Source organism: Coffea arabica, chromosome 7e (assembly GCF_036785885.1).
Source record: "Coffea arabica cultivar ET-39 chromosome 7e, Coffea Arabica ET-39 HiFi, whole genome shotgun sequence".
NCBI classification, from domain to species: Eukaryota; Viridiplantae; Streptophyta; class Magnoliopsida; order Gentianales; family Rubiaceae; genus Coffea; species Coffea arabica.
This window is the reverse complement of record NC_092323.1, coordinates 7,832,844-7,854,646: the sequence shown is the minus strand read 5'-3', so window position 1 is coordinate 7,854,646 and position 21,803 is coordinate 7,832,844. Positions and strand designations below refer to the sequence as shown.

General features: G+C 35.4%; 3 protein-coding genes and 1 long non-coding RNA gene across 7 annotated transcripts; 2 read left to right on the top strand and 2 right to left on the bottom strand.

Annotated features, from left to right (window-relative positions):
- Positions 1–1,559: 1,559 nt before the first annotated feature.
- On the top strand, positions 1,560–5,745 carry LOC113702335 (elongator complex protein 5-like). Of its 2 annotated transcripts, XM_027223488.2 has the most exons (9): positions 1,564–1,813; positions 1,936–2,028; positions 2,138–2,304; positions 2,409–2,455; positions 4,134–4,203; positions 4,284–4,510; positions 4,610–4,696; positions 4,838–4,913; positions 5,050–5,745. In XM_027223488.2, exons 1-9 carry the CDS (start codon positions 1,644–1,646, stop codon positions 5,241–5,243), a joined length of 1,131 nt encoding a protein of 376 aa, XP_027079289.2. In that variant the 5' UTR covers positions 1,564–1,643; the 3' UTR covers positions 5,244–5,745. The 2 variants fall into 2 exon arrangements, with proteins under 2 accessions (XP_071915030.1, XP_027079289.2); XM_072058929.1 differs by lacking the exon at positions 1,936–2,028 and having other exon boundaries at positions 1,560–1,813.
- Positions 5,746–6,464: 719 nt separating this feature from the next.
- Positions 6,465–11,001, bottom strand: LOC113702305 (uncharacterized). 3 transcript variants are annotated; one of them, XM_027223438.2, is made up of 10 exons: positions 10,630–11,001; positions 9,895–9,990; positions 9,094–9,178; positions 8,762–8,883; positions 8,580–8,604; positions 8,405–8,488; positions 8,258–8,287; positions 8,067–8,172; positions 7,574–7,638; positions 6,465–6,800 (listed from the first exon to the last, which is right to left on the bottom strand). In XM_027223438.2, exons 1-9 carry the CDS (start codon positions 10,720–10,722, stop codon positions 7,575–7,577), a joined length of 705 nt encoding a protein of 234 aa, XP_027079239.1. In that variant the 5' UTR covers positions 10,723–11,001; the 3' UTR covers positions 6,465–6,800; position 7,574. The 3 variants fall into 3 exon arrangements, 2 of the variants coding, with proteins under 2 accessions (XP_027079239.1, XP_027079242.1); XR_011818285.1 differs by having other exon boundaries at positions 6,726–6,800; positions 7,574–7,651; positions 10,630–10,861; XM_027223441.2 differs by lacking the exons at positions 9,895–9,990; positions 10,630–11,001 and adding an exon at positions 9,414–9,552 and having other exon boundaries at positions 6,570–6,800.
- Positions 11,002–17,696: 6,695 nt separating this feature from the next.
- LOC113700478 (uncharacterized) lies at positions 17,697–19,219 on the top strand. The gene has a single exon (XM_027220955.2). The coding sequence runs from the start codon at positions 18,125–18,127 to the stop codon at positions 18,905–18,907; it is 783 nt and encodes a 260-aa protein (XP_027076756.1). The 5' UTR covers positions 17,697–18,124; the 3' UTR covers positions 18,908–19,219.
- Positions 19,220–19,693: 474 nt separating this feature from the next.
- LOC140010887 (uncharacterized) lies at positions 19,694–20,319 on the bottom strand. Its single transcript, XR_011818068.1, has 2 exons — positions 20,174–20,319; positions 19,694–20,054 (listed from the first exon to the last, which is right to left on the bottom strand). It is a non-coding gene; the product is annotated as an uncharacterized lncRNA (long non-coding RNA).
- Between the last annotated feature and the right edge of the window lie 1,484 nt (positions 20,320–21,803).

Here is a 21,803-nt window from a genome sequence, read left to right as displayed (position 1 = left end):
AAAAATGTTTAGAGGATAATTGTTAAAAAAAATATTCTTAATATTTATGACTCCAAAATCATTCTATGAAATCCATCAAAAATGTTAGAGAGTCAATTTGTTTGGTAGTTTTGGTGGCCATACATAAATTTTGCCCCTTTCTTTCCATTGACATTTCCAACCATGTTCATATGATCACTTCCTACGTTAGTATGTAAATAAAGAAGAAAAACTAAATCTAAGGCACTTTGTGAGCTCTTTAGTTCTCATAATTTTGAGTTCGTTCCTTTTTTCCAAATGTGTTTGAATGAACAAACATAAAGTAGTGTAAATTCCTTTGTTTCGATTTGTTTTGACAGGCTAGGCTAGTTTGTGCAAAGCTCGGATTATCGAATGATAATACCACTGTAAAATCATTAAAAATTTAGCTAGATTACGGTATTGCAAGTTGGTGTTAATCAAGTAATTGTTAAAGAAAAAAGAGAGAGTGTGTATTATTCGTAGGTCCTTGGGCTAGGAGTTGATATTCCTCTTTTCCCCATTGAAATATCAGTTAATAGATTGGATGAATATGATCAGAGGAAGAGTTAAATTCACACGCGTTCATTATATATCTAAACCTTTGATTTATGAAAAAGTGATAGCTTTAGTCTCCAATCTATTATTGCAATCATTTTAGTCCCTTGTATTTTTTTTAAAAAAATCTAAGATGTCTAATGAAAATTTAAATAATTCTAATGGAACTAGTCACATCCATGGTATGTGCACCATCAAAATAATTATTTAGTTTATTATCTTCAAGTTTGTGTCTGATTTTATAATTTTAGTAATTTAACCCTTATTTTCACAAAATAATGCCAATATAGGACTTTTTATGGAAAATTTGAAACATAATAAAGTCAGTTCCATGCTATAGGTGTGCATTTGAAAAAAAAAAAAAGAAAGAGTAGAATAAAAAGACGCACCCACCTCAAATGGTATACGGTGACATATAATAAATGATATTGGACGTGACTCAAAAGATAATTGATCAAAAAGATCATTTTTAACTATATGCATACTATGCACATGACTAATTCTGTTTAAAAGTTATAAATTTTCATGAAAGATCCTATATTCGTAGTTTTTTTCTATGAAGGTACGAGATTAGTATAGTCGCGGTGATAAATAAGAGACTGAATTTGACCAAAATTATGAAGATGGGAGACAAAAATGATCATTTTTCCTTTGATTTATTGATGACCCACATCATTATTGTTTATATATGCATAAAGTTATTTATTAATGACTCATATCTACAAGGTGAGGTTTTTTTTTTTTTTTTTTTGTCAAAAGAAATCTTCATATCTGTTTTTTTATTTGCAACAAAAGAAATTCTAACAACTTCTGTTAGTCTTAATAAAATAACTTTTCCTTTTTCCTTAATTTGCAGACTCATAAGGTGTGATTTTTCCACTAGCATGCATTATTGTGAAGGTGGTTAAGTACGTATGTTAAACTAACATTAATCAATGGCATGGTTACGTTAAACCAGCAGCACCACAGCATCAAGAAGCGTAGTAGTAAAAATTTTCCAATAAGCAGTCAAATTAGCAGGTTTAAAAAAAATTGAAAGGGCTCACAAAACCTCGTGGTAGTATAGAAGTAACAGAGAGTACATAGGAATGGCGGCGGAAGCCATCAGCAGAGCTCTCCGCGACGGAGCTCTAGAAGGCGAACACGCGCCGGCCCTCACCATTAAAGACTCCATCCACGCTCCCCTCGGAGCCTTTGTCTTCGATCACATCCTCGCTCAACTCTCTTCCAACATTTCTTCCTCAAAATCACAGGCCCAGTAAGTTCAATTAAACCACCCCCAATCTAATTGTATCGTATTTTATGTTAATAATCAACAACATAGGACTTTTATTCATGCTTATTATCAAACTTTAAAAAAAAAAAAAATTATGTATCCAGAGGCATTGTGCTGGTAGCTTTTGCCCGGAGTCCACAGTTCTATGCTGAGTTGTTGAAGAGTAAGGCAAACGACGCCGCTTCTCTAAAAAAATGGTACAGAACTTCGTTTATGCTGTAGCTGTCCTGACTGGTTTAGTTTTACATGATGATGTATTTGGATGAAATTTTGATTCTTTCCTCAATTGAATGATCATGCTAACAGGCTGAGGATAGTGGATTGTTATACAGATCCTTTAGGTTGGAAAAGCCAGCTTGCAGAGAGTGGAATCGTTAGTAATCGTTCCACACAGAATGCGACTACGGCCAGCTTGTGTAAAAATGCGAGGGACTTGGATATGTTGTTTTCCTCGATAGTCGAATTGGGAAAAGGTATACTGTAACTCTAAGTTTTGGATCATTTTTGTAGGCATTGTATTTCTATTAGTTGAAAAGAGTTCAACTAAAGTAGTATAATGGTACATACTGCCTTGCAGAAGTGATTAGAGAAACAAAAGGACGGTTTGCAGTTGCCATTGACTCGGTGATCACCTCTCTCTTATTTTGTTTCCTTATACATAGTTTGTTATTAGACATGGATATTAGTGATTGTCGTTTTCATTGAGTGTTAAGTATGTATATTATGATTATGAATGCTAAATGCCAACTGCCTTCTATAATTGAGTGGGACCCCGAATGTTCACTGGTCCTAAGTAATTTCTAAAGGAGTTGGTGTTTTTACCCCATTGGGATGAAGCTTCCTATGTAAGAATCTCTCATGGATCAGAATGAGTGCTAGACTTGATGACAAAAGAGTGCTTCATGGTGATATTTGCGTAAACTGGGTATTCATCCTTCAGGATTGATATTTAGAGAAGAAGCTTCCTATGTACTTTCTGTTACTTATTGCACATGTAATTCCTCTTTGAGGGGGAACACTTTCTCCTGCCATCTGGGTAGCTAGTCATCATCGGCATTGCAGCACAAGTGTTTCCATAAGATGCATGGAAATTTTGTAATTAGTTTGTATCAGGAAGCATGAGTTTCCGATTCATTTTCAGATGATTTAAAATGTGCCTGTACCGGTGTATTTCCTGCCATATCCATAAAACCTAGTTGCATGCAGTAAGCAGCATTGGCTGAGCTTGGCTCTGGTTGCTTTTGATTTGACAACCTACCATGCCTTTGATCTGACAGAGTGCCTAAATGCTTTGGTGTTTGACCAGATCTGAGAGTGGTATTACTTGTTGACCGAGTTTCTTAGAATCCACAGCAATGACTTTGATAAGCCATCTTAATCAAAGTACGAAGATGACTACTTCTTAATGTAGACATAATGTGACAGTGGACAAAGCATCTTTGTGAACTTAAAGTCCAAGAAATTACTCGTAAAGCTCCAAATGGTTCAATTTCTCTTGATGTAGAAGACCTCTAGGAAGATAGGAATCATGAAGCAAAAATATTTATTATCCCTGAAACCTCGGTTGATTATTATGCTGTATCTATCTGAAAGAAAAAAGAAAGAAAATAATATTAACAGCATTTCCTCAGCTGCGGTGCTTCCAATAGCCAAGAATCCATTTTCTTTGCTAAATTGGAGCGCTTCAAATGTTTATAGCAAGAAATCCGGCAAACATAATTGAGCTTATGTTCCTCTTTTTGTTTATGTAATTATGAATGTGATAAAATATATTGGTTTTTAATTGTCGTCACAAGCTCTTTTCTATAGGGGGATGACATGCTACAACATAATTCATTACTGATCAAGTTTGTGTAGTAAGCTTCTCCAACTTAATGACTGTATAATCTTAGATTTTAATTGCACATCTTGCACTCTATATTGAACATTAGATAGAAAAATAAATGACTGAGAGAAAACTTGGTTTAGTTTATTCTAGCAAGCGAATAGAAATTAATTAGACATTGTCTAAGCTTGTAAAGTTCTATTTTGGGTTTTTTTTCATGGTGTGGCTTCACATTGGCTTTTTTACATAGTAATTGATGGTTTTTATCTCCAGCAATATTAAGCAAGGTAGAAATAAGTAGTTTCATCACCTTTTATCATATTGATAAATTCACTATCTGTTATATTGTTAAATTGAAAAAAATCTTAGCTCTGAGTACTGAAACTTAAAGTATTCAAGAATGGGACTTTTAGGAAATTCGAGTTATCTCTAGCCGAAATATGGACTTTGAATGAGTTTTATGTTTTCTGTCTTCAGGTAAGTGAGATCTTAAGACATGCTTCCATTTCCTCTGCCGCTTCCCTGTTAAGCAACCTTCGTTCTCATGGTAGGCAGATTCTTCAGGAAACCAGAAGTTTCATTAAATGTTTCTTGCTGCAGTTTTTAACTCATTGAATTTTCTTGCAGACCAAGTTGCTTGTTTGTTTTGGTTATTCCATTCGGACCTTCATGAGATGAAGGCTTCTTCGGCTCTCGAGTATATTTCTTCTATGGTTGCCTGTGTAGAACCAATAAGCAACACAACCAATGGAAAGGGAATGAACTCTGAGAACCTTCCTCTGATTGAACAGAATCTTGGGAGGGGGAAGTTTTCTGTGCGCTTCAAACGCAGGAATGGACGTATTAGATTGATGGTACTCTCTTACCCTTCTTATCCTTATACAAAAAGCGGAAGAGAAATTGATTGTATTCAGCTTGGTTCAGAATCTGATATCTTTACATTCTTTTGTTAGAGTGAAGAGCTCCACACTGAGCAAATGGGCATCAACTTTGTGCCTGCTTTCGAAGATTACGTAACTTCTCAAAGCCTTGTACCTAAGGTAAATTGGCCTTTGAAACAGGATTCAAGCAATTTCTAGGGAACCTAAACAGCACATATTGGAAACATAAGTTGCAATTGCGCTTATGCTGCCAAAAGTTCTGGAAGAGTACATTTTGTTCACGTCGTGGGTTTTTCTCAGGTCCAGTTCAGTCTGCAGCTGTCAGAAAAGGAGAGAAATGACAGGGCAAAAGTTGTTCTGCCATTTGAGCACCAGGGTAGGGATGTATACTGATTATTATGGTTGTGTGAATGTGTTGATTGGAATTATTGCTTATTTATCTTCAATTTTTAAGCATATCAAGTTTATTTTGTGATTTATGATGAGAAAGCCATGGGTTTATTTTCCTTCAGGTGATGGCAAACCCATTCAAATCTATGATGGCCGGAGATCTGTGAGTGAGAGCAAAACTGAGAATAAAGAGACTAATGCCGAGAAAATGCATGTGAATGAGGATTCTGGTCGTGGCGAGATAATCTATATTCGAGACTCCGATGATGAAATGCCAGATTCTGATGAGGACCCTGATGATGATTTGGATATCTGACTCCACTATCTTCTTTCTGACTGTTGGAATCCTGGAATTACTGACAAATTGATTGCAAACTTCAAATTATGCTGAATCAGAAGAATTGGCTGCCTAAACATTGGATGGCCCTTGACAAAGTACGATGAAGCTCTGTGGTGCTGAGCATATTTTGACCAGATGCTTTTTTTTCCCCTTCTGAACGTCTAGCTTGCTGAGAGTAAAGTCCGAGGAGCAAAAGATTGATGAAGCTCTGGCGAGTTGTTTGAGCCTGCATCGAACTCGTACCAATTGCTATTCTTTCCCTCATTGTCACATGGATCAATAGACGAAGGGGTCTGCGTTACGGTTAATTCTATGTTACACGGTATATTAGTAACTAATAAGGTGATTAGTTAAGAAGTTTTGTGGTAGGAGCTTTCTGTAAAATCGAGCGTCTTCTTGTGTTAGACAGCTTGGGATGTTAATTGTTGTGTGATGATCCAGTCGATAAACGAGTTGAATGTTCCGCTGTTTCTTAGTACATCATGTGCTGCAGTACTCTAGATCCATGCTTCTCTGCTGCCAAAGGAACGGTGAGATTAATGTGTTCGCACCTGTATGCTGCAAGGGGAGGAGGGAGCGGGGTTGTGGGGGGATGAAAGAGAGAGTAGATGATGTAGCTTTTTTGGGCCACGCAAGTTTGACACCTATAAACCTGCTTCTTAGAGGGAAAATGGCAGACGGACGACCGTGCTGGACATAACGCTACTGCCGAAGTGCTTTCTTCAGTTGGGCATAACGATACTGCATCTTCTCGAGTTAGATGGTCTGGGCTGTTAAATATAGTGATCCTGAAAATCCAATTAATCGAGCATCTTCTTGCTAGTGCATTTGGTTTTCTTAATCTACTTTAGTGCTCTAGATATTGAATGCCCTAAAAACGTGCTGCCACAAAAACGATGAGGTAAATGCGGATCCTACCACAGGCTACGCTTTGCTGTTTGTTTCGCCTGCGCTTGCCGCTTAGAGGAAAAGTTACTGTTTTGGATCACGCAAGCTTGCATCTTGAATTCCCATAAACGTGCTTTTTAGAGGAATAAATGCACGCTCGCAACTGTGATGGATCTACCATGCAGCGCGAGTGTTTTGCTTCAGTTAGGCACTTGAGAATGGGTTGTGTGTGTGTTAGTTAATGTGCGAATTGATAACTATTGACAGGTTGTATATGCTGTCACGAAATTAGCAGTTACGATAACGATGTAATGAATCAACGCTAATACCAAATTTACTCGCATTTGCTAGTTGCTAATCCAGTTCAATCGGGAACTTCAATAAACCGAACTATACAGTTCGAGAATCCAGAGCTAAAAGATCTGAGACATCCAGCAAACTGGTAGGTTCAAAAAAAATTTGCCCACAGTAGATCATGGACTGGAACATTCCTCCTCACTGTACACAATCCCGACCTACAGTTCCTAGTCCAAAAATTGAGCAAAAGAATAATTCAGGGTGGAAAAAAAATTTTGTTGAATCAACACCGAATTCCGGTCTTCCCATGAATCACGGTTGACTGGATTCATAACCAAGTCAACAAACCTAAAAAAGATGAAAATGTTACACGAAAGGAAAGAGAAATTAGTACAAGTTGTAGACTGATTAGGCAGAAAATGAATCTGGAGTCTTAAAACGAAGTTATGCTCTTGAAGAACAGCTAATGATGTGACACAAAGAAATGAAAATGCTAAAGAATAAAAACTGAAAAAGAACTATTAAAGCTTGTTATCTCCCTGATCTCTAGCCCATGAAAACAGCACAAGGTCTTTATATATCTGCATGCTGGCTGATAGTCATAACAGATCATGTGCCATAGGAGAGTTTCTTTATAACTTAATTCTTTTTATTTTTGGGAGGAAATCATAACATTAGAATTACTTTAACAGGGTTACAAAAGGTTACACGGAGGAAAGTTTGATTTACTTTTGCTTTGCAATATGCTAACTGCACCAGTTGCATTATTTATAACAAGAATTTTGTCAAAAATTTGCAAGACTAGTGTTTAACATTTAATGCTGTAGGTTGGCAGCTTAAATTATGGATGTTATTATATAGCCTCTGTCTAACGTCTAAAATATTTCCTGATTTTATACTGTTGAAAGTTGATTATCAATAAGTGCTCACTGAGTATATGGAAATCAAGCAGGCCAAATCACATTCCATTGGTTAGTGAATAGGTCATTCCCGCTTTCAACAATTCAATCCAACCAGCAAATTGCTGACTGTCTGCAAACTTATGTCAAGTAGTGTGTTTTCATAATTTCTTTTCCTGTGAACCCTTGAAGCCATATCTACGGCGAAGGAAGAGAAAGTACCTCAGGACAGGATGACTAGTCCAAGATACATGGCTCCACAAAGAAATACGAAAGATATCATTCCCCTGCAAGAAAGGTCTGCATTTAGATAGTATGATAGACACAACAGAGATAGAACTAGGAGAAACTCAACTATATTGACCAGTAAATTCATGACAACAGATTATTCACAAACAGGGCAAAAGGCACAAGTTGTCACCAAACCATTTCAAATTTTATGTTTTAGTCACTGAACATTTTATTTGTCCAAATGGTCACTCAACTAATGAAAAAGTACATTTTTGGTCACTCAACTAATAAAAAATGTATATTTTGTCACTCTACTAATGAAAATGTATACCTGTCTGTCCCAAAATATACGTTTTAATTAGTTGAATAGACATTTTGGCTAGATAAAAAATTTGGTAAGTAATACATGGAACGCTAAGTAGTTTCATGACCCTTTAGCCGTTTGCTCTTCACAAATATGTCAAACAACAAAAAAAAAACTTACCAAATAACACCCCATCCAACACCATTACAAGGGCAGGGGCAAAGTTCTGCAAACTTCTCAGCATCACTTGAATGAACCCTTCGAGAGATCAAATCATCGTATATATCTGCACTATTCAATTAATGTTGGATAGAATTCTGAATTTCTTAGCCTCTGGTTTATTTATTTATGATGCTTAAGGTAGCTATTACCGTATACTGAAAACAAACTGTTCATAACACCTGCAATATATAACACCAACAAAACTGACAGAATTAGTTAAAAGTGTAGAATTGAATGGAAGCAAGAAGACGGACTAATTGCTAGAAGGAAATACATATCATCAGATGAATACATACCAATGAAGAGAATGACATAGCGAAGAATGCGAACTTTAGTCAGCTCTTGCAGAACCCATACTACACCAATGAAAATGATAAATCCTGGCATGTCCAGGCTGTCAGTTTCAATTCATTTGAATATGAAAAGGACGTGTAGAAAGAATTTAAGTTATTAGGACTTGAAGATAATCACCAATGCAAAGTCCTCGGAGAGTCCACTGTTTTAAAAGTAAAAAACCAAAAAAGTTAGATTTTGCAAATAGCATGAAATCATCAAACCAACTTCCAAATTCTTAGTGGATACTTGTTATCAGATTAATTAATTTGCAGAACATGAAACAAAATTGGACTGATCAATTTATTGTGTTCTCTTACATTTTTAGCAATGAAAAGCACAACCAACAAAGCGGCAATAAAACATCCAGCAGCAATTCTAGAAGTGAGGAGATTTGTAGAAGCAAGTATAAGAGCCATTCCCCAAAATGATGAACCGAGATCTGGAACCAAACAGATACTGAGGAAGTTAAAGATAAATCATGATGTACACAGGATGAAGGAAATACATGATAAAGTAGCTACATATTTAGTTGATCCCTTAAGAATAGACCAGAGTATAGGATATAACAATCATTTATCTTGCAATACTGACAGCTAGTGCTAATTATTCTAATTAAAAAGGGAAATATTCAAGGAGAAATGTGCAATACATCCTGCCGGCAAGATCAACCAATAAACACCACCACGTGTTTGAGTCACCCCACCCTCATTTGCATGAACTTGCATGCCCTCAACCTGCATACAAGAGCAAAAGAGGAAGTTCATTCAGCAGACATGAATGACCATCCAACCAACAACTGAAATGCATTAATTACAATAAAACTGGAATGTGTTTGAATGACATCATCATACAAGCAATATTATGAAACTAACAGTGCCATGCACTTTTTGCCGTTAATATTGAAGTGAACAGCTCTTGTGTGTGCTTCAGTGAAGGAAAAAGTTTGCATGGAAGTCCAAGCTTATACACCTAGTTTCTCTGGAATATCTATGTAACTACTTGGAATTGCAGGGCACAACTCTCTGAAAACTTGAAGGCTCAATGCATGCATAGCACAAGTCTGAGTCCTCCAACACTTTGGACCCAAAATTTTGGAGAAATGAGTTTGTTCTTCTACTGCTGAAATGAGCATTCTAGAAGCAGGCCCGCCAATGTTCTCATCAGCAAAATAGATCAAAGTTAAAATATAGTCATAAAGCAGAATCTGTAAAAAGAGTTGAAAATAAACTTTCTTCATGTTAATGAAACTAAAAAAGTAAATTCATTCAAATAAGAGTTCACAGAGGGATTTTTTTTTTTTTTTTCGGGGCAGGATGGGAGTGTGTGGGAGAGACAGCCACAAAAATTTAGTGTTTCAAACAATTGCGAGCAGGAACACACAGCTTACGCAGCAAGGAAATTTGGCTAATTTGCAGAAAAAGATCAGAGTGATAAAAAGAAAGCATCTTACCTGACCACATGTGAGCTTACAAGCAATTGCATGGCTTGCTTCATGAAGAAACACTGTAATGAGCTTGAAAGGTGTGAGAAGTATTGTCCTCCATAACTGCATTTTTTTTTTTTGGGCAAAAAACGATTGAATAAGGTCAGAACATGAAGATCTACTATAAACCCTCAAAATGGATGAAAACGGCAAACAGTTATTTTCCTGTGGCTCAAGAGCGGGGTGCCATCAGACCATAAATGAATTATCAAATATTAGCAAGAAATTCTAGATATATGCGGTAGTTCTCAGAGTTAAAATCTGATCACAGGTGACTACTTTTGCAGGTGACTCAATTGGGCTGCCAAAACCCTTCAATTACGAGTCACAGGTGACGATTCTAGAAATTCAGCAAGAAACTCAATTGGGCTGCCAAAACCCTTCGGTTAGAGAGTTGGGACTAAATGAGAGTCAATGACTCCTAAGAGCAGCAGCAGCAAACAGTGGTATTGTACTTGCACTAAAAGTTTCTGAAAACGTGTGATACCAATATTCATGAAAATTACCACCACATTGCAACTTTAATTTACACAAGCCATGGAAGAGTGCAGTTCTGTAAAGGAAGCTTGCAATTTACTTGCCGAACAAAAGCGATCAAGAACTAGCAAGCAAAGTGGAGAGCACAAAAAGATAGTGCTAGTAGCACAAGCAAATTAGCTTAGCAAAACGGAGGCGGGGGGAAAAAGGGTAGTAGTAGCGTACGGCAAGAATGACGACAGTGAAGACGCCGATGGTAACAAGAAACACAACTTGGTCATGATTGCAGCAGTGCTTTAGCTCCCAATTCGGACTCATCTTCCCTCTCTCTCTCCCTCTTTCTCTCTTCGATTCAAGTGACGAAGGACAAGAAGTTGTTTGTGGGGGTCGCTTGGGGGGCAGTCTGCTGTGTGTTTGTGCGTATACACGGTTTTGAATTTGGAGGAGGCAATTGGCAATTTCGTCCTAACTTTGTCTCTCTCCCTCTGTCTCTATTATCTAAAGAGAGAAGAAAGAAGGAAAGAACGAAGAAAGCGGGTTGAATACTTGAATGCAGAAAGAGGGCTGGCGGGCGGGCAGGCAGGGCTGACTTGGCTTAACTGGCAAAAAGTAAGAAACTGCGCCAACTAATAAGGCGTTAGGTGTTGCGGTTATTGGCTGTCCAACTCTCTTGAAAAATTTATGTTATAAAATTTAAAAAAAAAAAATCTTTCAAAATGCCCCGTATATTTAGGAATGAGCAAATTTGGTAAGAACGGAATTCATATATGCCCCTTATATTTAAGAGCGACCAAATTTGGTAAGAACTGAATTCATATATAATTTTAAATTCAATTTGGTAATTTGATATTGGATATTTGGTAATTTAGTACAAAAGTGATATTTACCAAATTCATCGAATTCTAATATGATATGAAATATGTAATGAGATTATCAATTTGGTAATAACCGATTTTGAATTCAAATTCAATAAAATGAAATAGAGTATCGTATTGCCAAAAACCTCTTGGACTCTTGGTACCACCAAGTCATAATGCCTTGGTGGGAGTGGGAGGTTAAGGATCCACTTTGCCACTTAATTGTGGCTTCCTCAGACGGAAAAATTTTGTCAGTTCCCCCTCCTCTTAAATTAGTCTAAAGTAAGGTTCCGTTTGATAAAACTGAATCTAAATTCTAAAGTCTGAATTCTGAAATCTGAATACTGAAACAATTAATTTGCTAAATTTTAAGCACTGAAAAAAGTATATGAATGTCTGAATTTTAATACTAAACTTATTTATACTGTTTGATAAATATTTATAACTGAATGCTTAATAAGTTTAATTTGAAAATTTTGCCCTTATATCCTTTCATTCAAAAAATAAATAGAATTTATAATTTAATTAGTTTAAAATTGTTACGTATGAAAATGACAGTATTTATTTTTAAATCAAATTAATATAAAAGATAAAATATATTATATGAGGAGTGTGGAGAAGATGTGAAAATCATTAAAAATTGAGAAAAGAGAAACTAAAAATCATTAGATAGAGAATATTATGTTGTTTAATTAGATAAGAATTTTAAACATAATTAACAAATAATGGTAGATTTGGTAGATAAAATAAGGTAGTTGAAGTAATTCTATTGATTCTTATCAGAATTAAGCATTCAGTTAGGATTCTTGTGCTAAAAAAAATACACACAGGTTCAGCATTGCTTAGTTCAGCAAATAGATTTTCATTTATCAAACACTCAAAACATCTGAATGTCTGAAAAAATTCAGATGCAGCACTTTTTTATGTTATCAAATAGACCCTAAGGCTCCGTTTGATAAAACTGAATCTGAATTCTGAAGTCTGACTTCTGAAATCTGAATACTGAAATAATTAATTTGCTGAATTTTAAGCACTGAAAAGAAATATATGAATGTCTGAATTTTAATACTAAACCTATTTATACTATTTGATAAATATTTATAACTAAATGCTTAATAAGTTTAATTTGACAATGTTGCCCTTATATCTTTTCATTCAAAAAAGAAATAGAACCTATAATTTAATTAGTTTAAAATTGTTAGGTATGAAAATGTCAATATTTATTTTTAAATCAAATTAATATAAAAAATGCAATATATTATATGCGGATTATGGAAAAGATGTGAAAGTCATTAAAAAAAGAGAAAAAAGAAACAGAAACCATTAGATAGAGAATATCAGGTTGTTTAATTAGATAAAAATTTTGAACATAATTAACAAACAAGGGTAGATTTGGCAGATAAGATAAGGTAGTTGAAGTAATTCTATTAATTCTTATCAGAATTAAGCATTCAGTTAGGATTCTTGTGCTGAAAAAAATACACACAAGTTCAGCACTGCTTAACAAATTCAGCAGATAGATTTTCATTTATCAAACACTCAAAACATCTGAATGTCTGAATAGGTTCAGTTTCAGCACTTTTTTATGTTATCAAACAGACCCTAAGTTATACAAATATTATTGTTGTGACAAAAAAAATGGTACAGTATTATCGCATTCAAATACCTAATTAGTTTATAATTTATATATTATATAGATAAATGCTATATAATATTAATAGATTATATAGATAAAGGCTATTAATAATAGATAATATATAGTATTATCATGCACCTATAATAATAAAAATATATAATGATGTAAAATATACTATTTTACTATTTGTTATATATTTATAATAATACAAATATACAATAGTACATAACTATGATACTTACCCTGTTATACATAACTAGAATTAGATAATAAGTATAAATATAGTACTAAATATTAAACATAATTAGTAATTAGAATTTAGACAATAGTTTATCATTTATGTTTGGATTATTAAATATTTGAATGTGTAATGTTTAATTTGCAAGTATTAGTATACTCTAAATTTACATTACACATGCAATATTTGAATTTATATTCTATAATCACTAATCTTATTTAAACGTAGACAACTAAACAGTATGATTAAATAGTTTAAGTGAATGTATATCAATTACATGTCAATATATTAGTGTATTAGCATTCATTATTGAAAAATAATCAAGTTATCTGTAAATTAAACATTTAAATTATATAAATAATAATAATAAATGTAAGTGTAATGCAATACATCATTAGTAAATTATGAGTAACTAAGTGTATACAAGTACACGAGTGAGTTCCATTTAATTATGTGAAAATTACTATCCAAGTCGGTTATAACCGATTTTATGATCATTTCCGAATTCAATTCGGTAACCGAATGAATTTAGTTATTCCCAATTCAAAATTGAAAACAGTTTAAAGTTTTGACAAGTGAAATAACCGAAAAAATCAAATTCAAATAACCGAAAAATCAAATTTGTACCGAATACACACTCCTACTTATATTTCATTAAATGGTCTTTTTTGTTATTCACTTTTAAAATGATAACTTATAAAATCAAGCCGATAAATTTTGATTCCAACCTAAATTTTTCTTAAATTTTTATCTTGAATCCATTATGTGAAAAAGATGTTTTGAAGTAGGATTTGAAAAAGATTAGGATTTGATCTATATTCATTTTTACCTCCAAAAAAAGTAGGATTTGATCCCCTGCAAAAAGTGTGATTGAATCTAATCTATATTCATTTTCGCTATTAAAAAGATAGGACCTAACATTTTTGTACATAAAAAATGACTACATATGGATCACTTGGTAAATTTCACACTAAAAAATGGTTAAAAACTTAGGTTGAAACTAAATTTTGGTTACTTAAATTTGCGTGAAATGTAAAGTTAACATTTTAAAAGTGAATGACGAAAATATTTATTTGGCAAAATGTAAGGAGCGTTTTGCACGATTTTCCCTAAAATGAAAAGTCGTGTTAAAAACTGATACGCTAATTTTTTTTTATCCCTTTTCCCTTTTCCTTTAAATTATAAGTAGATTAATCTTGATAATTTTAACTTACTTTGTAGCTTATATGAGATCCTCATAGGTTGATAACCTGCCAGTTGGTGTTTTTATACCACAAATATACTCTGCTTTAACTTTTTTTCGTATCTACATTATCTAGAAAAAAAAATTCAAGAATCTCTAACCATGTTTTTCACTAATTTTTTTTTTCAATCATATTTTTGTCCCATATAAACCACATTAAAAAATTGTTTTGGTATAAAAAAAAAATCCCAATAACCTCCATTTGAAATACACTCCTTCATTTTATTTTATCCAAAGTAACATTGATATCATCCTTGAGAAAAATACTTTGAGTTGCTTAGGCTTTTTTTTTTTTTTGTAAATTCTTGAATATTTTTATTGCTAAAAGGTCAAATATATGGTTTGATTATATTCAAATGGATTTAGCAACTGTTAAAAAAAAAGTCAAACATTAGGTTGTAATTGTTAATTTATTATATGTATTCATGAATTGGTCAAGAGCATTTTGATCATATAAAATATAATTTTATCTTAATCCATGGACAGTTAATTATAAGGTATAAAGTGTTTATATTTTAAGTTCAAAAGAGCGAAGTATCACTAGGGGTCAAGTTTCAAGGAGGGCGATTGGAGTTCTAAGAAGCGAAGTGTTGCTATGAACTTAAAATAGGACGGGAAGTTTTTTTTTGGAGGGGGTGGTGGGGAGTGGGGAACTGTAACAAGCCGTATAAAGAAAAAATTTACTACTTAATTTTTGCAAACTTCCCCCAATGATTAAAGACAGAATAAAGCCCAAGATTACATCTTGTTGAGACTTGTAGTACGTCACAGCTGGATTGGTAGCTTGCCGACTACGGCCCAAAGTTGGAGTCTGGTGGACAAGTAGTGTTTGTTTGGTGGTTTATATTTGTCATGGGCTCCATCGACGTTTTCTTCGAGTCTGAGACAAATTATCGAGGCGCCTGCAAGTCCAATTAAGTAATTACAATATTTAGACTAGCTTTTTCTTATTTCAAAAATATTTAGAGTAGTTATTGGTGCTGAGAGCACACTCGATATATATGTGTGCAATTTAGAAACGACCACTTTTTTTTTTTTTTTTTAATATGGTTCGATTTCTCAAAACCGAATTTGAGTCCCACTCTCTAAGAGTTAGAATAATGGATGATGTTATAATTCATGATCATGATTTCGAAAACTACCAAAAAATCACAAAATTGTGGAAAGTCGTCAAAGAGGAAAGCTACAAGGAAAAAGAAAAATGGATACATATATACACACATCTTAAAAACCCTTACTGTATGTAACAATTCGGAAAAATAAATAAAAAAAATCCAAGATGAGGCCGCATGCCAGTGGGATGCATGAAAGTTTTGTGAAAATCACAATATATTAGCAACAGGGCAGAGAAATAGTTCTTGCGTGGCAGGTATCTAAATTACAGGAAAAGAAGATGAAAACTGAGTGGTGGAAGAGGAAAATACATATATGGATCAAAACTCAAAAAGTTGGAAAAGTGCGTTGATCAGTTCATGGATTGCTGGATGACAAGAAACCAATGCCGCCTAAGCAAGAGACAATTATTACTGGAGAAGGATTGAGGGATAAGAAGTGATGTATCTGTGTTCGAGTTTTCCTCTTTGTTGAGTTGTTGATGTTTGATCTCACATGGCAAGTTGGCAAAGAAAGGAAACAAAAGGTGAAAAAGAAACGAAAAAGGCAATGTGGTGAGGATCCTCCTAGCTAGAGCATGCGTACTTTGGTGACATTATCCTCCCAAAGTCCCATTTCATGGACGATGAATGATGATGGACCCTTCTTCTTCTTTTGGGTTATCCACCATTGAGAAAAAGAGAAGATTTATGAATGATTGGATTTGTCACTAGGACTACTTCTCCTGTATAAACTGTCCCTTCTTCTTCTATAGTCCACATATACACGTCCAACACAGTCAGCTACCAGCTGCTGCAAACCCTCCTCCGTGATCTCGATAACTCCTGTTAATGGTTGTAAAACAACATCTTCTGACCGAGTATTTTTAGTTTCTTTTAAGTGTCCTCGTGTGGCTGAAAAGCTTGCTTTGCTATGGATTTGATTGGACTGCTTGATTTTAACGGCTATGTACTGCTGTCAAGAACAAAATGTGGACCAAATCCAAAAGAAGACAGAGAAATACGGATGGCGGGGAGGGGAAATTAGAGTTTTGACATGAATAATCTACATCTTAAAAGTGGGATACTTTATCTTTGAAATTTGTACAATTATCTTAGTACTTACTTGATAAAGCCACAGCAATGGTTTTGATGTGGCCCTCCTTTGCCATACTACACACGAGTAACTAACACATCAGATACTACTGATTCAAATAAAAAAGAGACTGTTTTATAGAATATTATGGTTCAGGGCCAGTTAAGAATGAGGCTTTAATCCATAGCATGTTCACATCTGATTGTGGGAAACAAGTATGTTAGTCGCCAAAATGGATAAATGTAAATTGAATCCAGTAGTTTGAAGCAAGACAGGCAGGAATACTGAGTACTGACTGGTAAATTAGCTGATGCCCACAACCACCATCACAACTGACCGGTGAAAAATCCACCTTCCTTGAGTCGTTTCACAAGTCGATTTCGGACTAATCAATGATACTTTTGAAACTGGTAACTTTTACGTGTTACAAATACTATGGAATAAGTAGGTTCTGGTTGTGTTTCTGCCACATATAATGGTACCGTACCTGCAGGGGCAGGGCATCATCAAGTTTATCATTCACTGCATCTTAAGCTATCTAAAATTTGTCGTCAATTGTTAACACGTTTTATTTTATGGATTCGTTCGTGGTTGATACCTTCAATTAAGATTCTTCAATGATGTTGACTTTCAGGTCATGTCGCTTAACCCGAATTTTCAATTAACGGCTGAAATTCAAGTAGCTGACCTCTTACTCAAGTTAAAATTGTTGCCAATTGTCTAACAACACATTTGTGCGCCTGCAAATTTTCCCGAGAGCAATCTAATAAAGAAAGGAACCCCCTCCAAAACAAAAAAAAGGGGGATCAAGAAATGAAGGACACGTACATGTTGATTAGAAGAGTGCCTCTATCTAACAAGCAATGATCAGCGCATCATTATGTATTTGAATGCAGGTGATAGTTGGAAGCATAATACTTCATAGTTTCATGGTAAAATCTAGTAATAAATAATTAACACAAGTAAGAAAAACTGAATTGTCATTTCACAAATGATTCAGAAGAATGCCGTCGAATTTATCCCCACAGCCCCACAGCCTCTGCACCAAAGTCTTTAACAACCATTTTGCTAAGCTAAATTCCCTATTTTACTTTTCTTCACGTTCGTGTCCCACTCCATCTTTCACCTATCCACGTCGCACAAAAACTTTCGGTCAGTTCGGGGTCCCCAGCATTCTTGGCACTTCTTTATTCCAATCAATGCAACATTGCTATGCCTTCTTCTCCTCCTCCTTCAATTCTAGTTCCTGTCACCCTCATCCCTGTTGTTCTTTGTATTAAAGTTTCAATTTTAGCGTTCAGAGAATCTGATCTGTTATTTACTTCATCCCTCTTCCAAGTCATCTTAATCTCGAAGTTCATATAAATGCTTAGACTTGCGTGCAAATTCAGTTAATTTTTACAGGTGGGATTCTTTATTTGATCCTCGGAAGTTTGGCCCTCCATTTTAATGCTCCTGTTGTTGTCCTTTAATTCCAACTGCTTGATGTGAATGCTTCTTTACTTGTTCTCTGCTACAAGTTTTTAACGTGTTGCTTAGCAGTGGTAGTCTATTAGGCAATGGCTGTCGAAATCTGTTCAGAGAGTTCCAGCATGGGAGCGAGTCCTCGGATCTCATTTTCTCATGATCTTTCCCAAACAGAGGGAGTTCCCATTGAGCAGTACATCCGAACAACTTCATCTTCAAGTATTGATTTTGATTTTTGCGTATTTCGCGAAAGCTTTGATCAAGAATCTTCTTCAGCTGATGAACTTTTCTCCGATGGCAAGATTCTTCCCATTGAAATCAAGAGAAAATTGGGTCCAAGTTCACCAAGTAAGTCCTCGACATCATCATCATCAGAGGCAACTCCAACACCAATATCAGCACAAACTCCACAGCCTTCATCAGATGATCGTGACATTGTGGACCCTATCAAGAGCCCGAAAAGCGATAAAACTTCAAGCGAAAAAAGAAGGGGTGTTTCAGAATCAGATGAAAAACCAAATGGCAAGTCATTTTGGCGGTTCAAGCGCAGTTCAAGTTTAAATTGTGGAAGCGGTTATGCAAGAAGTTTATGTCCTCTGCCACTTTTAAACAGAAGTAATTCGACAGGTTCTACACCAAATGTGAAGCGCTCATCATCAGGAAAGGATAGTAATTTAAGCAATAAGCAGAATTCATTGAAGCAGTCGCAGTCTGCATTATCTGCCGGTGGATATCAGAAGCCTCCACTGAAGAAAAGTTACGGCTCTTATGGCAATGGTGTTAAGGTTACTCCATTCTTAAATGTTCCTTCGCCGAGTATGTTTGGTTTAGGTTCTATTTTCTCCCCTGGCAAGGATAAGAGCAAGAAAAAGTGACCATTTTGCTTCATTTTCCTAATAAATTTGTTGAGGGGTAGTTCTTGATCTCTCTTTCTTTCCCCCTTTTTTTTTTTTTTTTTCTGGTTCTTGATTTAATGATTTCTAGAGTCAATCAAAATGTAGTTCTGATCTATTATTGTGGAGAGAAAAAGAAGAGTGGATAATTAGGCCATGCTGTCGGAGAGCCAAAAACAGGTAACATTTGCTTTCAGGGGATGTCCCATTGTGCTTTTAAATTTGTGCTTTTGGTTTTGCTAGCACATGCAGTTGTTGCACATATTTTTATCTTTATTTTATTTTTTTGCCCCATACATCTTTGTATTCTGGATCCACGAAGGCTGGCTGAAGACAAAGTAGTTGGTTTTCTTGCCAGAATGATTGATATACGTTTATAATTAGTACTGCTATAGTGGTTGATCAGAGTATCTTATAGTGGTTGGTCGTACATTTTTTCTTTGGATTGCTGGAGAGAGACAAATAAAGCAAAACTAGTTGGAGATTTGGAGCTTCCAGAGCACAGGACTTCATCAGTTGTGTAAAAAATGTTCACGTACACTTGGAATCAGGGACGGAACTAGAAAAAAAAAAAAAAATTTCGCTCTTTCTTTACCATCCTAGTACAATTGCACCCAGGATACCATATACGAATTGGGAGAATGATGATACTTTTCACCCTGATCCGAATGAGTTATTTTAAGAATCAAAAGAACTTTGTCAATTGAGTATTGAGCAAATCACTCCGTTGGCAATGTTTACTTACTCATCCCCAAAACAACCGAAATATGCACGAGAAAATTTGACATTGTTCCCAATGGATTGATCAAGATTGCTAGTCCATCTAAAAATATCCCACATGCAAGTCCAGGACACGATTTATTATCCTCTTGCTCCAAAAACAAACAAAAAAAAAAAGAAGAAGGATTGATCATCTCAGATGAGATGATGCAACATCATTTGTGAGTGAAGGGGAACTAATAGTGCCTATAAAGGAACTTGCAGCAGCATTTATGTTGGCCGATGCATGCCCCGTTTTCCCATCCATCACCTTCTTTCACGCATATCTGGACACAGGCAAACTTGTCACATACCGGGAGATCAAAAGACTCGGCGCAAGTGTACTCGGTCTCTTGCGTCAAACTCAAGCCTGCATTTTTAGTTGATAAAAAGTAAACTCAAACAAGCACGCATGGATGCAGTTTCCCTAAAACCCCAGGAACAAAAAAGAGAAATAGCAGTGATACTGAAAAGGGACAACGAAATTACCAATGGAGAACAAATTGGAGAACACCAGAAGCAGAACGAAAGCAACTGAACTCTGCATTGTGAGCAACAGCTGGGAACAACAGTTTTTCTTTATGCCTTGGGTACGATCGTTCCTTCCCTTCTTTCTCCAGTCATATGTAAGTTCAATGGTTTATAAATTCCAAAGACTATTAATTATATAATACCTACTTTCCTTCTGAAACTGTAATAGTCCAAAATCCATATTTAATTCTTCTCGACTTTTTGTGCGTAATATATATCTGGCGTACATTTTCCAGATAGGAGAGCATCCACGAAATGACCACGCACCCTGACCCAACTGAAGCGCGCTCTCTCGCAAAGCCCATATAAGGTACTGAGGCAGCCTTTCTCCATTTTGGGCTGCCAGTCATGTTTCTGCAGTTGCGTTGAAATGTAACAGGAGCTGAGGTGTCTGATCATGAATTAAAGCCACCTTCTAACTTCTGGCCCAAAACAGCTTTCTTGCCCCCTTCGGAAAAGAGTTGCTTGACAAATAAGATGTCATTTCTAATTCCTTGTTGAGACAAAAAAAAAAGTGGTTTGATAAAACTATTGTAGCAGAAATATTAGAGAGTGATTTAATATATGTAAGGTAAAAAGATAATTGAAAAATACGTTAATAGAAAACATAAAATGTTTTTGGACAAAACTAGCATTCCAAGCAAGGACTGCCTTTCAACCAACCAAAAAGAAGTATTTTTTTTTTTTGTCAACACAAGATATCTTGATTTATGTCAGATTAATTTCTTGCGACAATGCAGAGCCTGTCCAAAATGCATAACACATTACCAGCAGGGATTGATATGATGACTTTGAGTAAAGGCCCGAAAGCGGTTACCCCATGAATTGGACGCGTTGTTTGAATATCGACGAATTTGGAAAAGATTATTAGTAGTTTTCAGCTAGCATTTTTCAGGCTAAAAGTTGCATTGACTAAGTAAAATATAATCAAGTAAACGTCTTCAGACATTATACTTAGCGTCTTGGCATATTTAAATGCCGGCATTAAGAGTCACTTGTAAAATAGTTTGATGCTTGATTTCAGTCCCCTGCCAGTCGGCAGCAAACCACAATTATCATAACAATCGGTAAAACCTCTAGGAATTCTTGAGAACATGAATAAAGAAATGATCTCCAACACATTTTGTCGTTGAACGCAGAATTGATTGACAGCTCAACAAAACGTCCGTGGAAAAGCAGGAACATACCGCTTCGGAGTAGTAATTTTTTTTTCTTACCTTTCCTTGGATTGTGGAAACCTTGGGAACTCACGTGCACTAAATTAATTTTTAAAAGAGTTTCTACTTCGACTTTTACGATTTTAGTAATCTTTCTGACTCGCCCTATCACACGCTGTCCACTCCCCTCCCAATAGAGTCACTGACGTGTCTCATCGTAGCCGCGGGTGGCACAATTTCTCCCGTAACTCCGATTATCTTTTGATGCACGTCGATACAATCAAAAAATACGCTCCAAAGTCCAAAACCTCCACATCCCGACAGCGCAAGTCAGCAGGCAGACGTAGACGTAACGTTACCAGTTTCACAGTCATGTTCATTTACCTTTTCCACCTAGATACGCCTGATAATGGAATTAAAAAATGTAGAAC

Bases quoted from the DNA above. Each gene is read 5' to 3' on its own strand.
- LOC113700478 (XM_027220955.2), top strand. From the start codon at position 18,125: ATGGCTGTCGAAATCTGTTCAGAGAGTTCCAGCATGGGAGCGAGTCCT.
- LOC113702305 (XM_027223438.2), bottom strand. From the start codon at position 10,722: ATGAGTCCGAATTGGGAGCTAAAGCACTGCTGCAATCATGACCAAGTT. The intron at 9,179-9,894 runs GTAAGATGCTTT...TCTTGTATGCAG, and splicing joins GTAAGCTCACATGTGGTCAG to GTTGAGGGCATGCAAGTTCA. The intron at 8,884-9,093 runs GTATTGCACATT...GTTTGGTTCCAG, and splicing joins GTTGATCTTGCCGGCAGGAT to ATCTCGGTTCATCATTTTGG.
- LOC113702335 (XM_027223488.2), top strand. From the start codon at position 1,644: ATGGCGGCGGAAGCCATCAGCAGAGCTCTCCGCGACGGAGCTCTAGAA. The intron at 4,697-4,837 runs GTAAATTGGCCT...GGTTTTTCTCAG, and splicing joins CTCAAAGCCTTGTACCTAAG to GTCCAGTTCAGTCTGCAGCT. The intron at 4,914-5,049 runs GTAGGGATGTAT...ATTTTCCTTCAG, and splicing joins TCTGCCATTTGAGCACCAGG to GTGATGGCAAACCCATTCAA.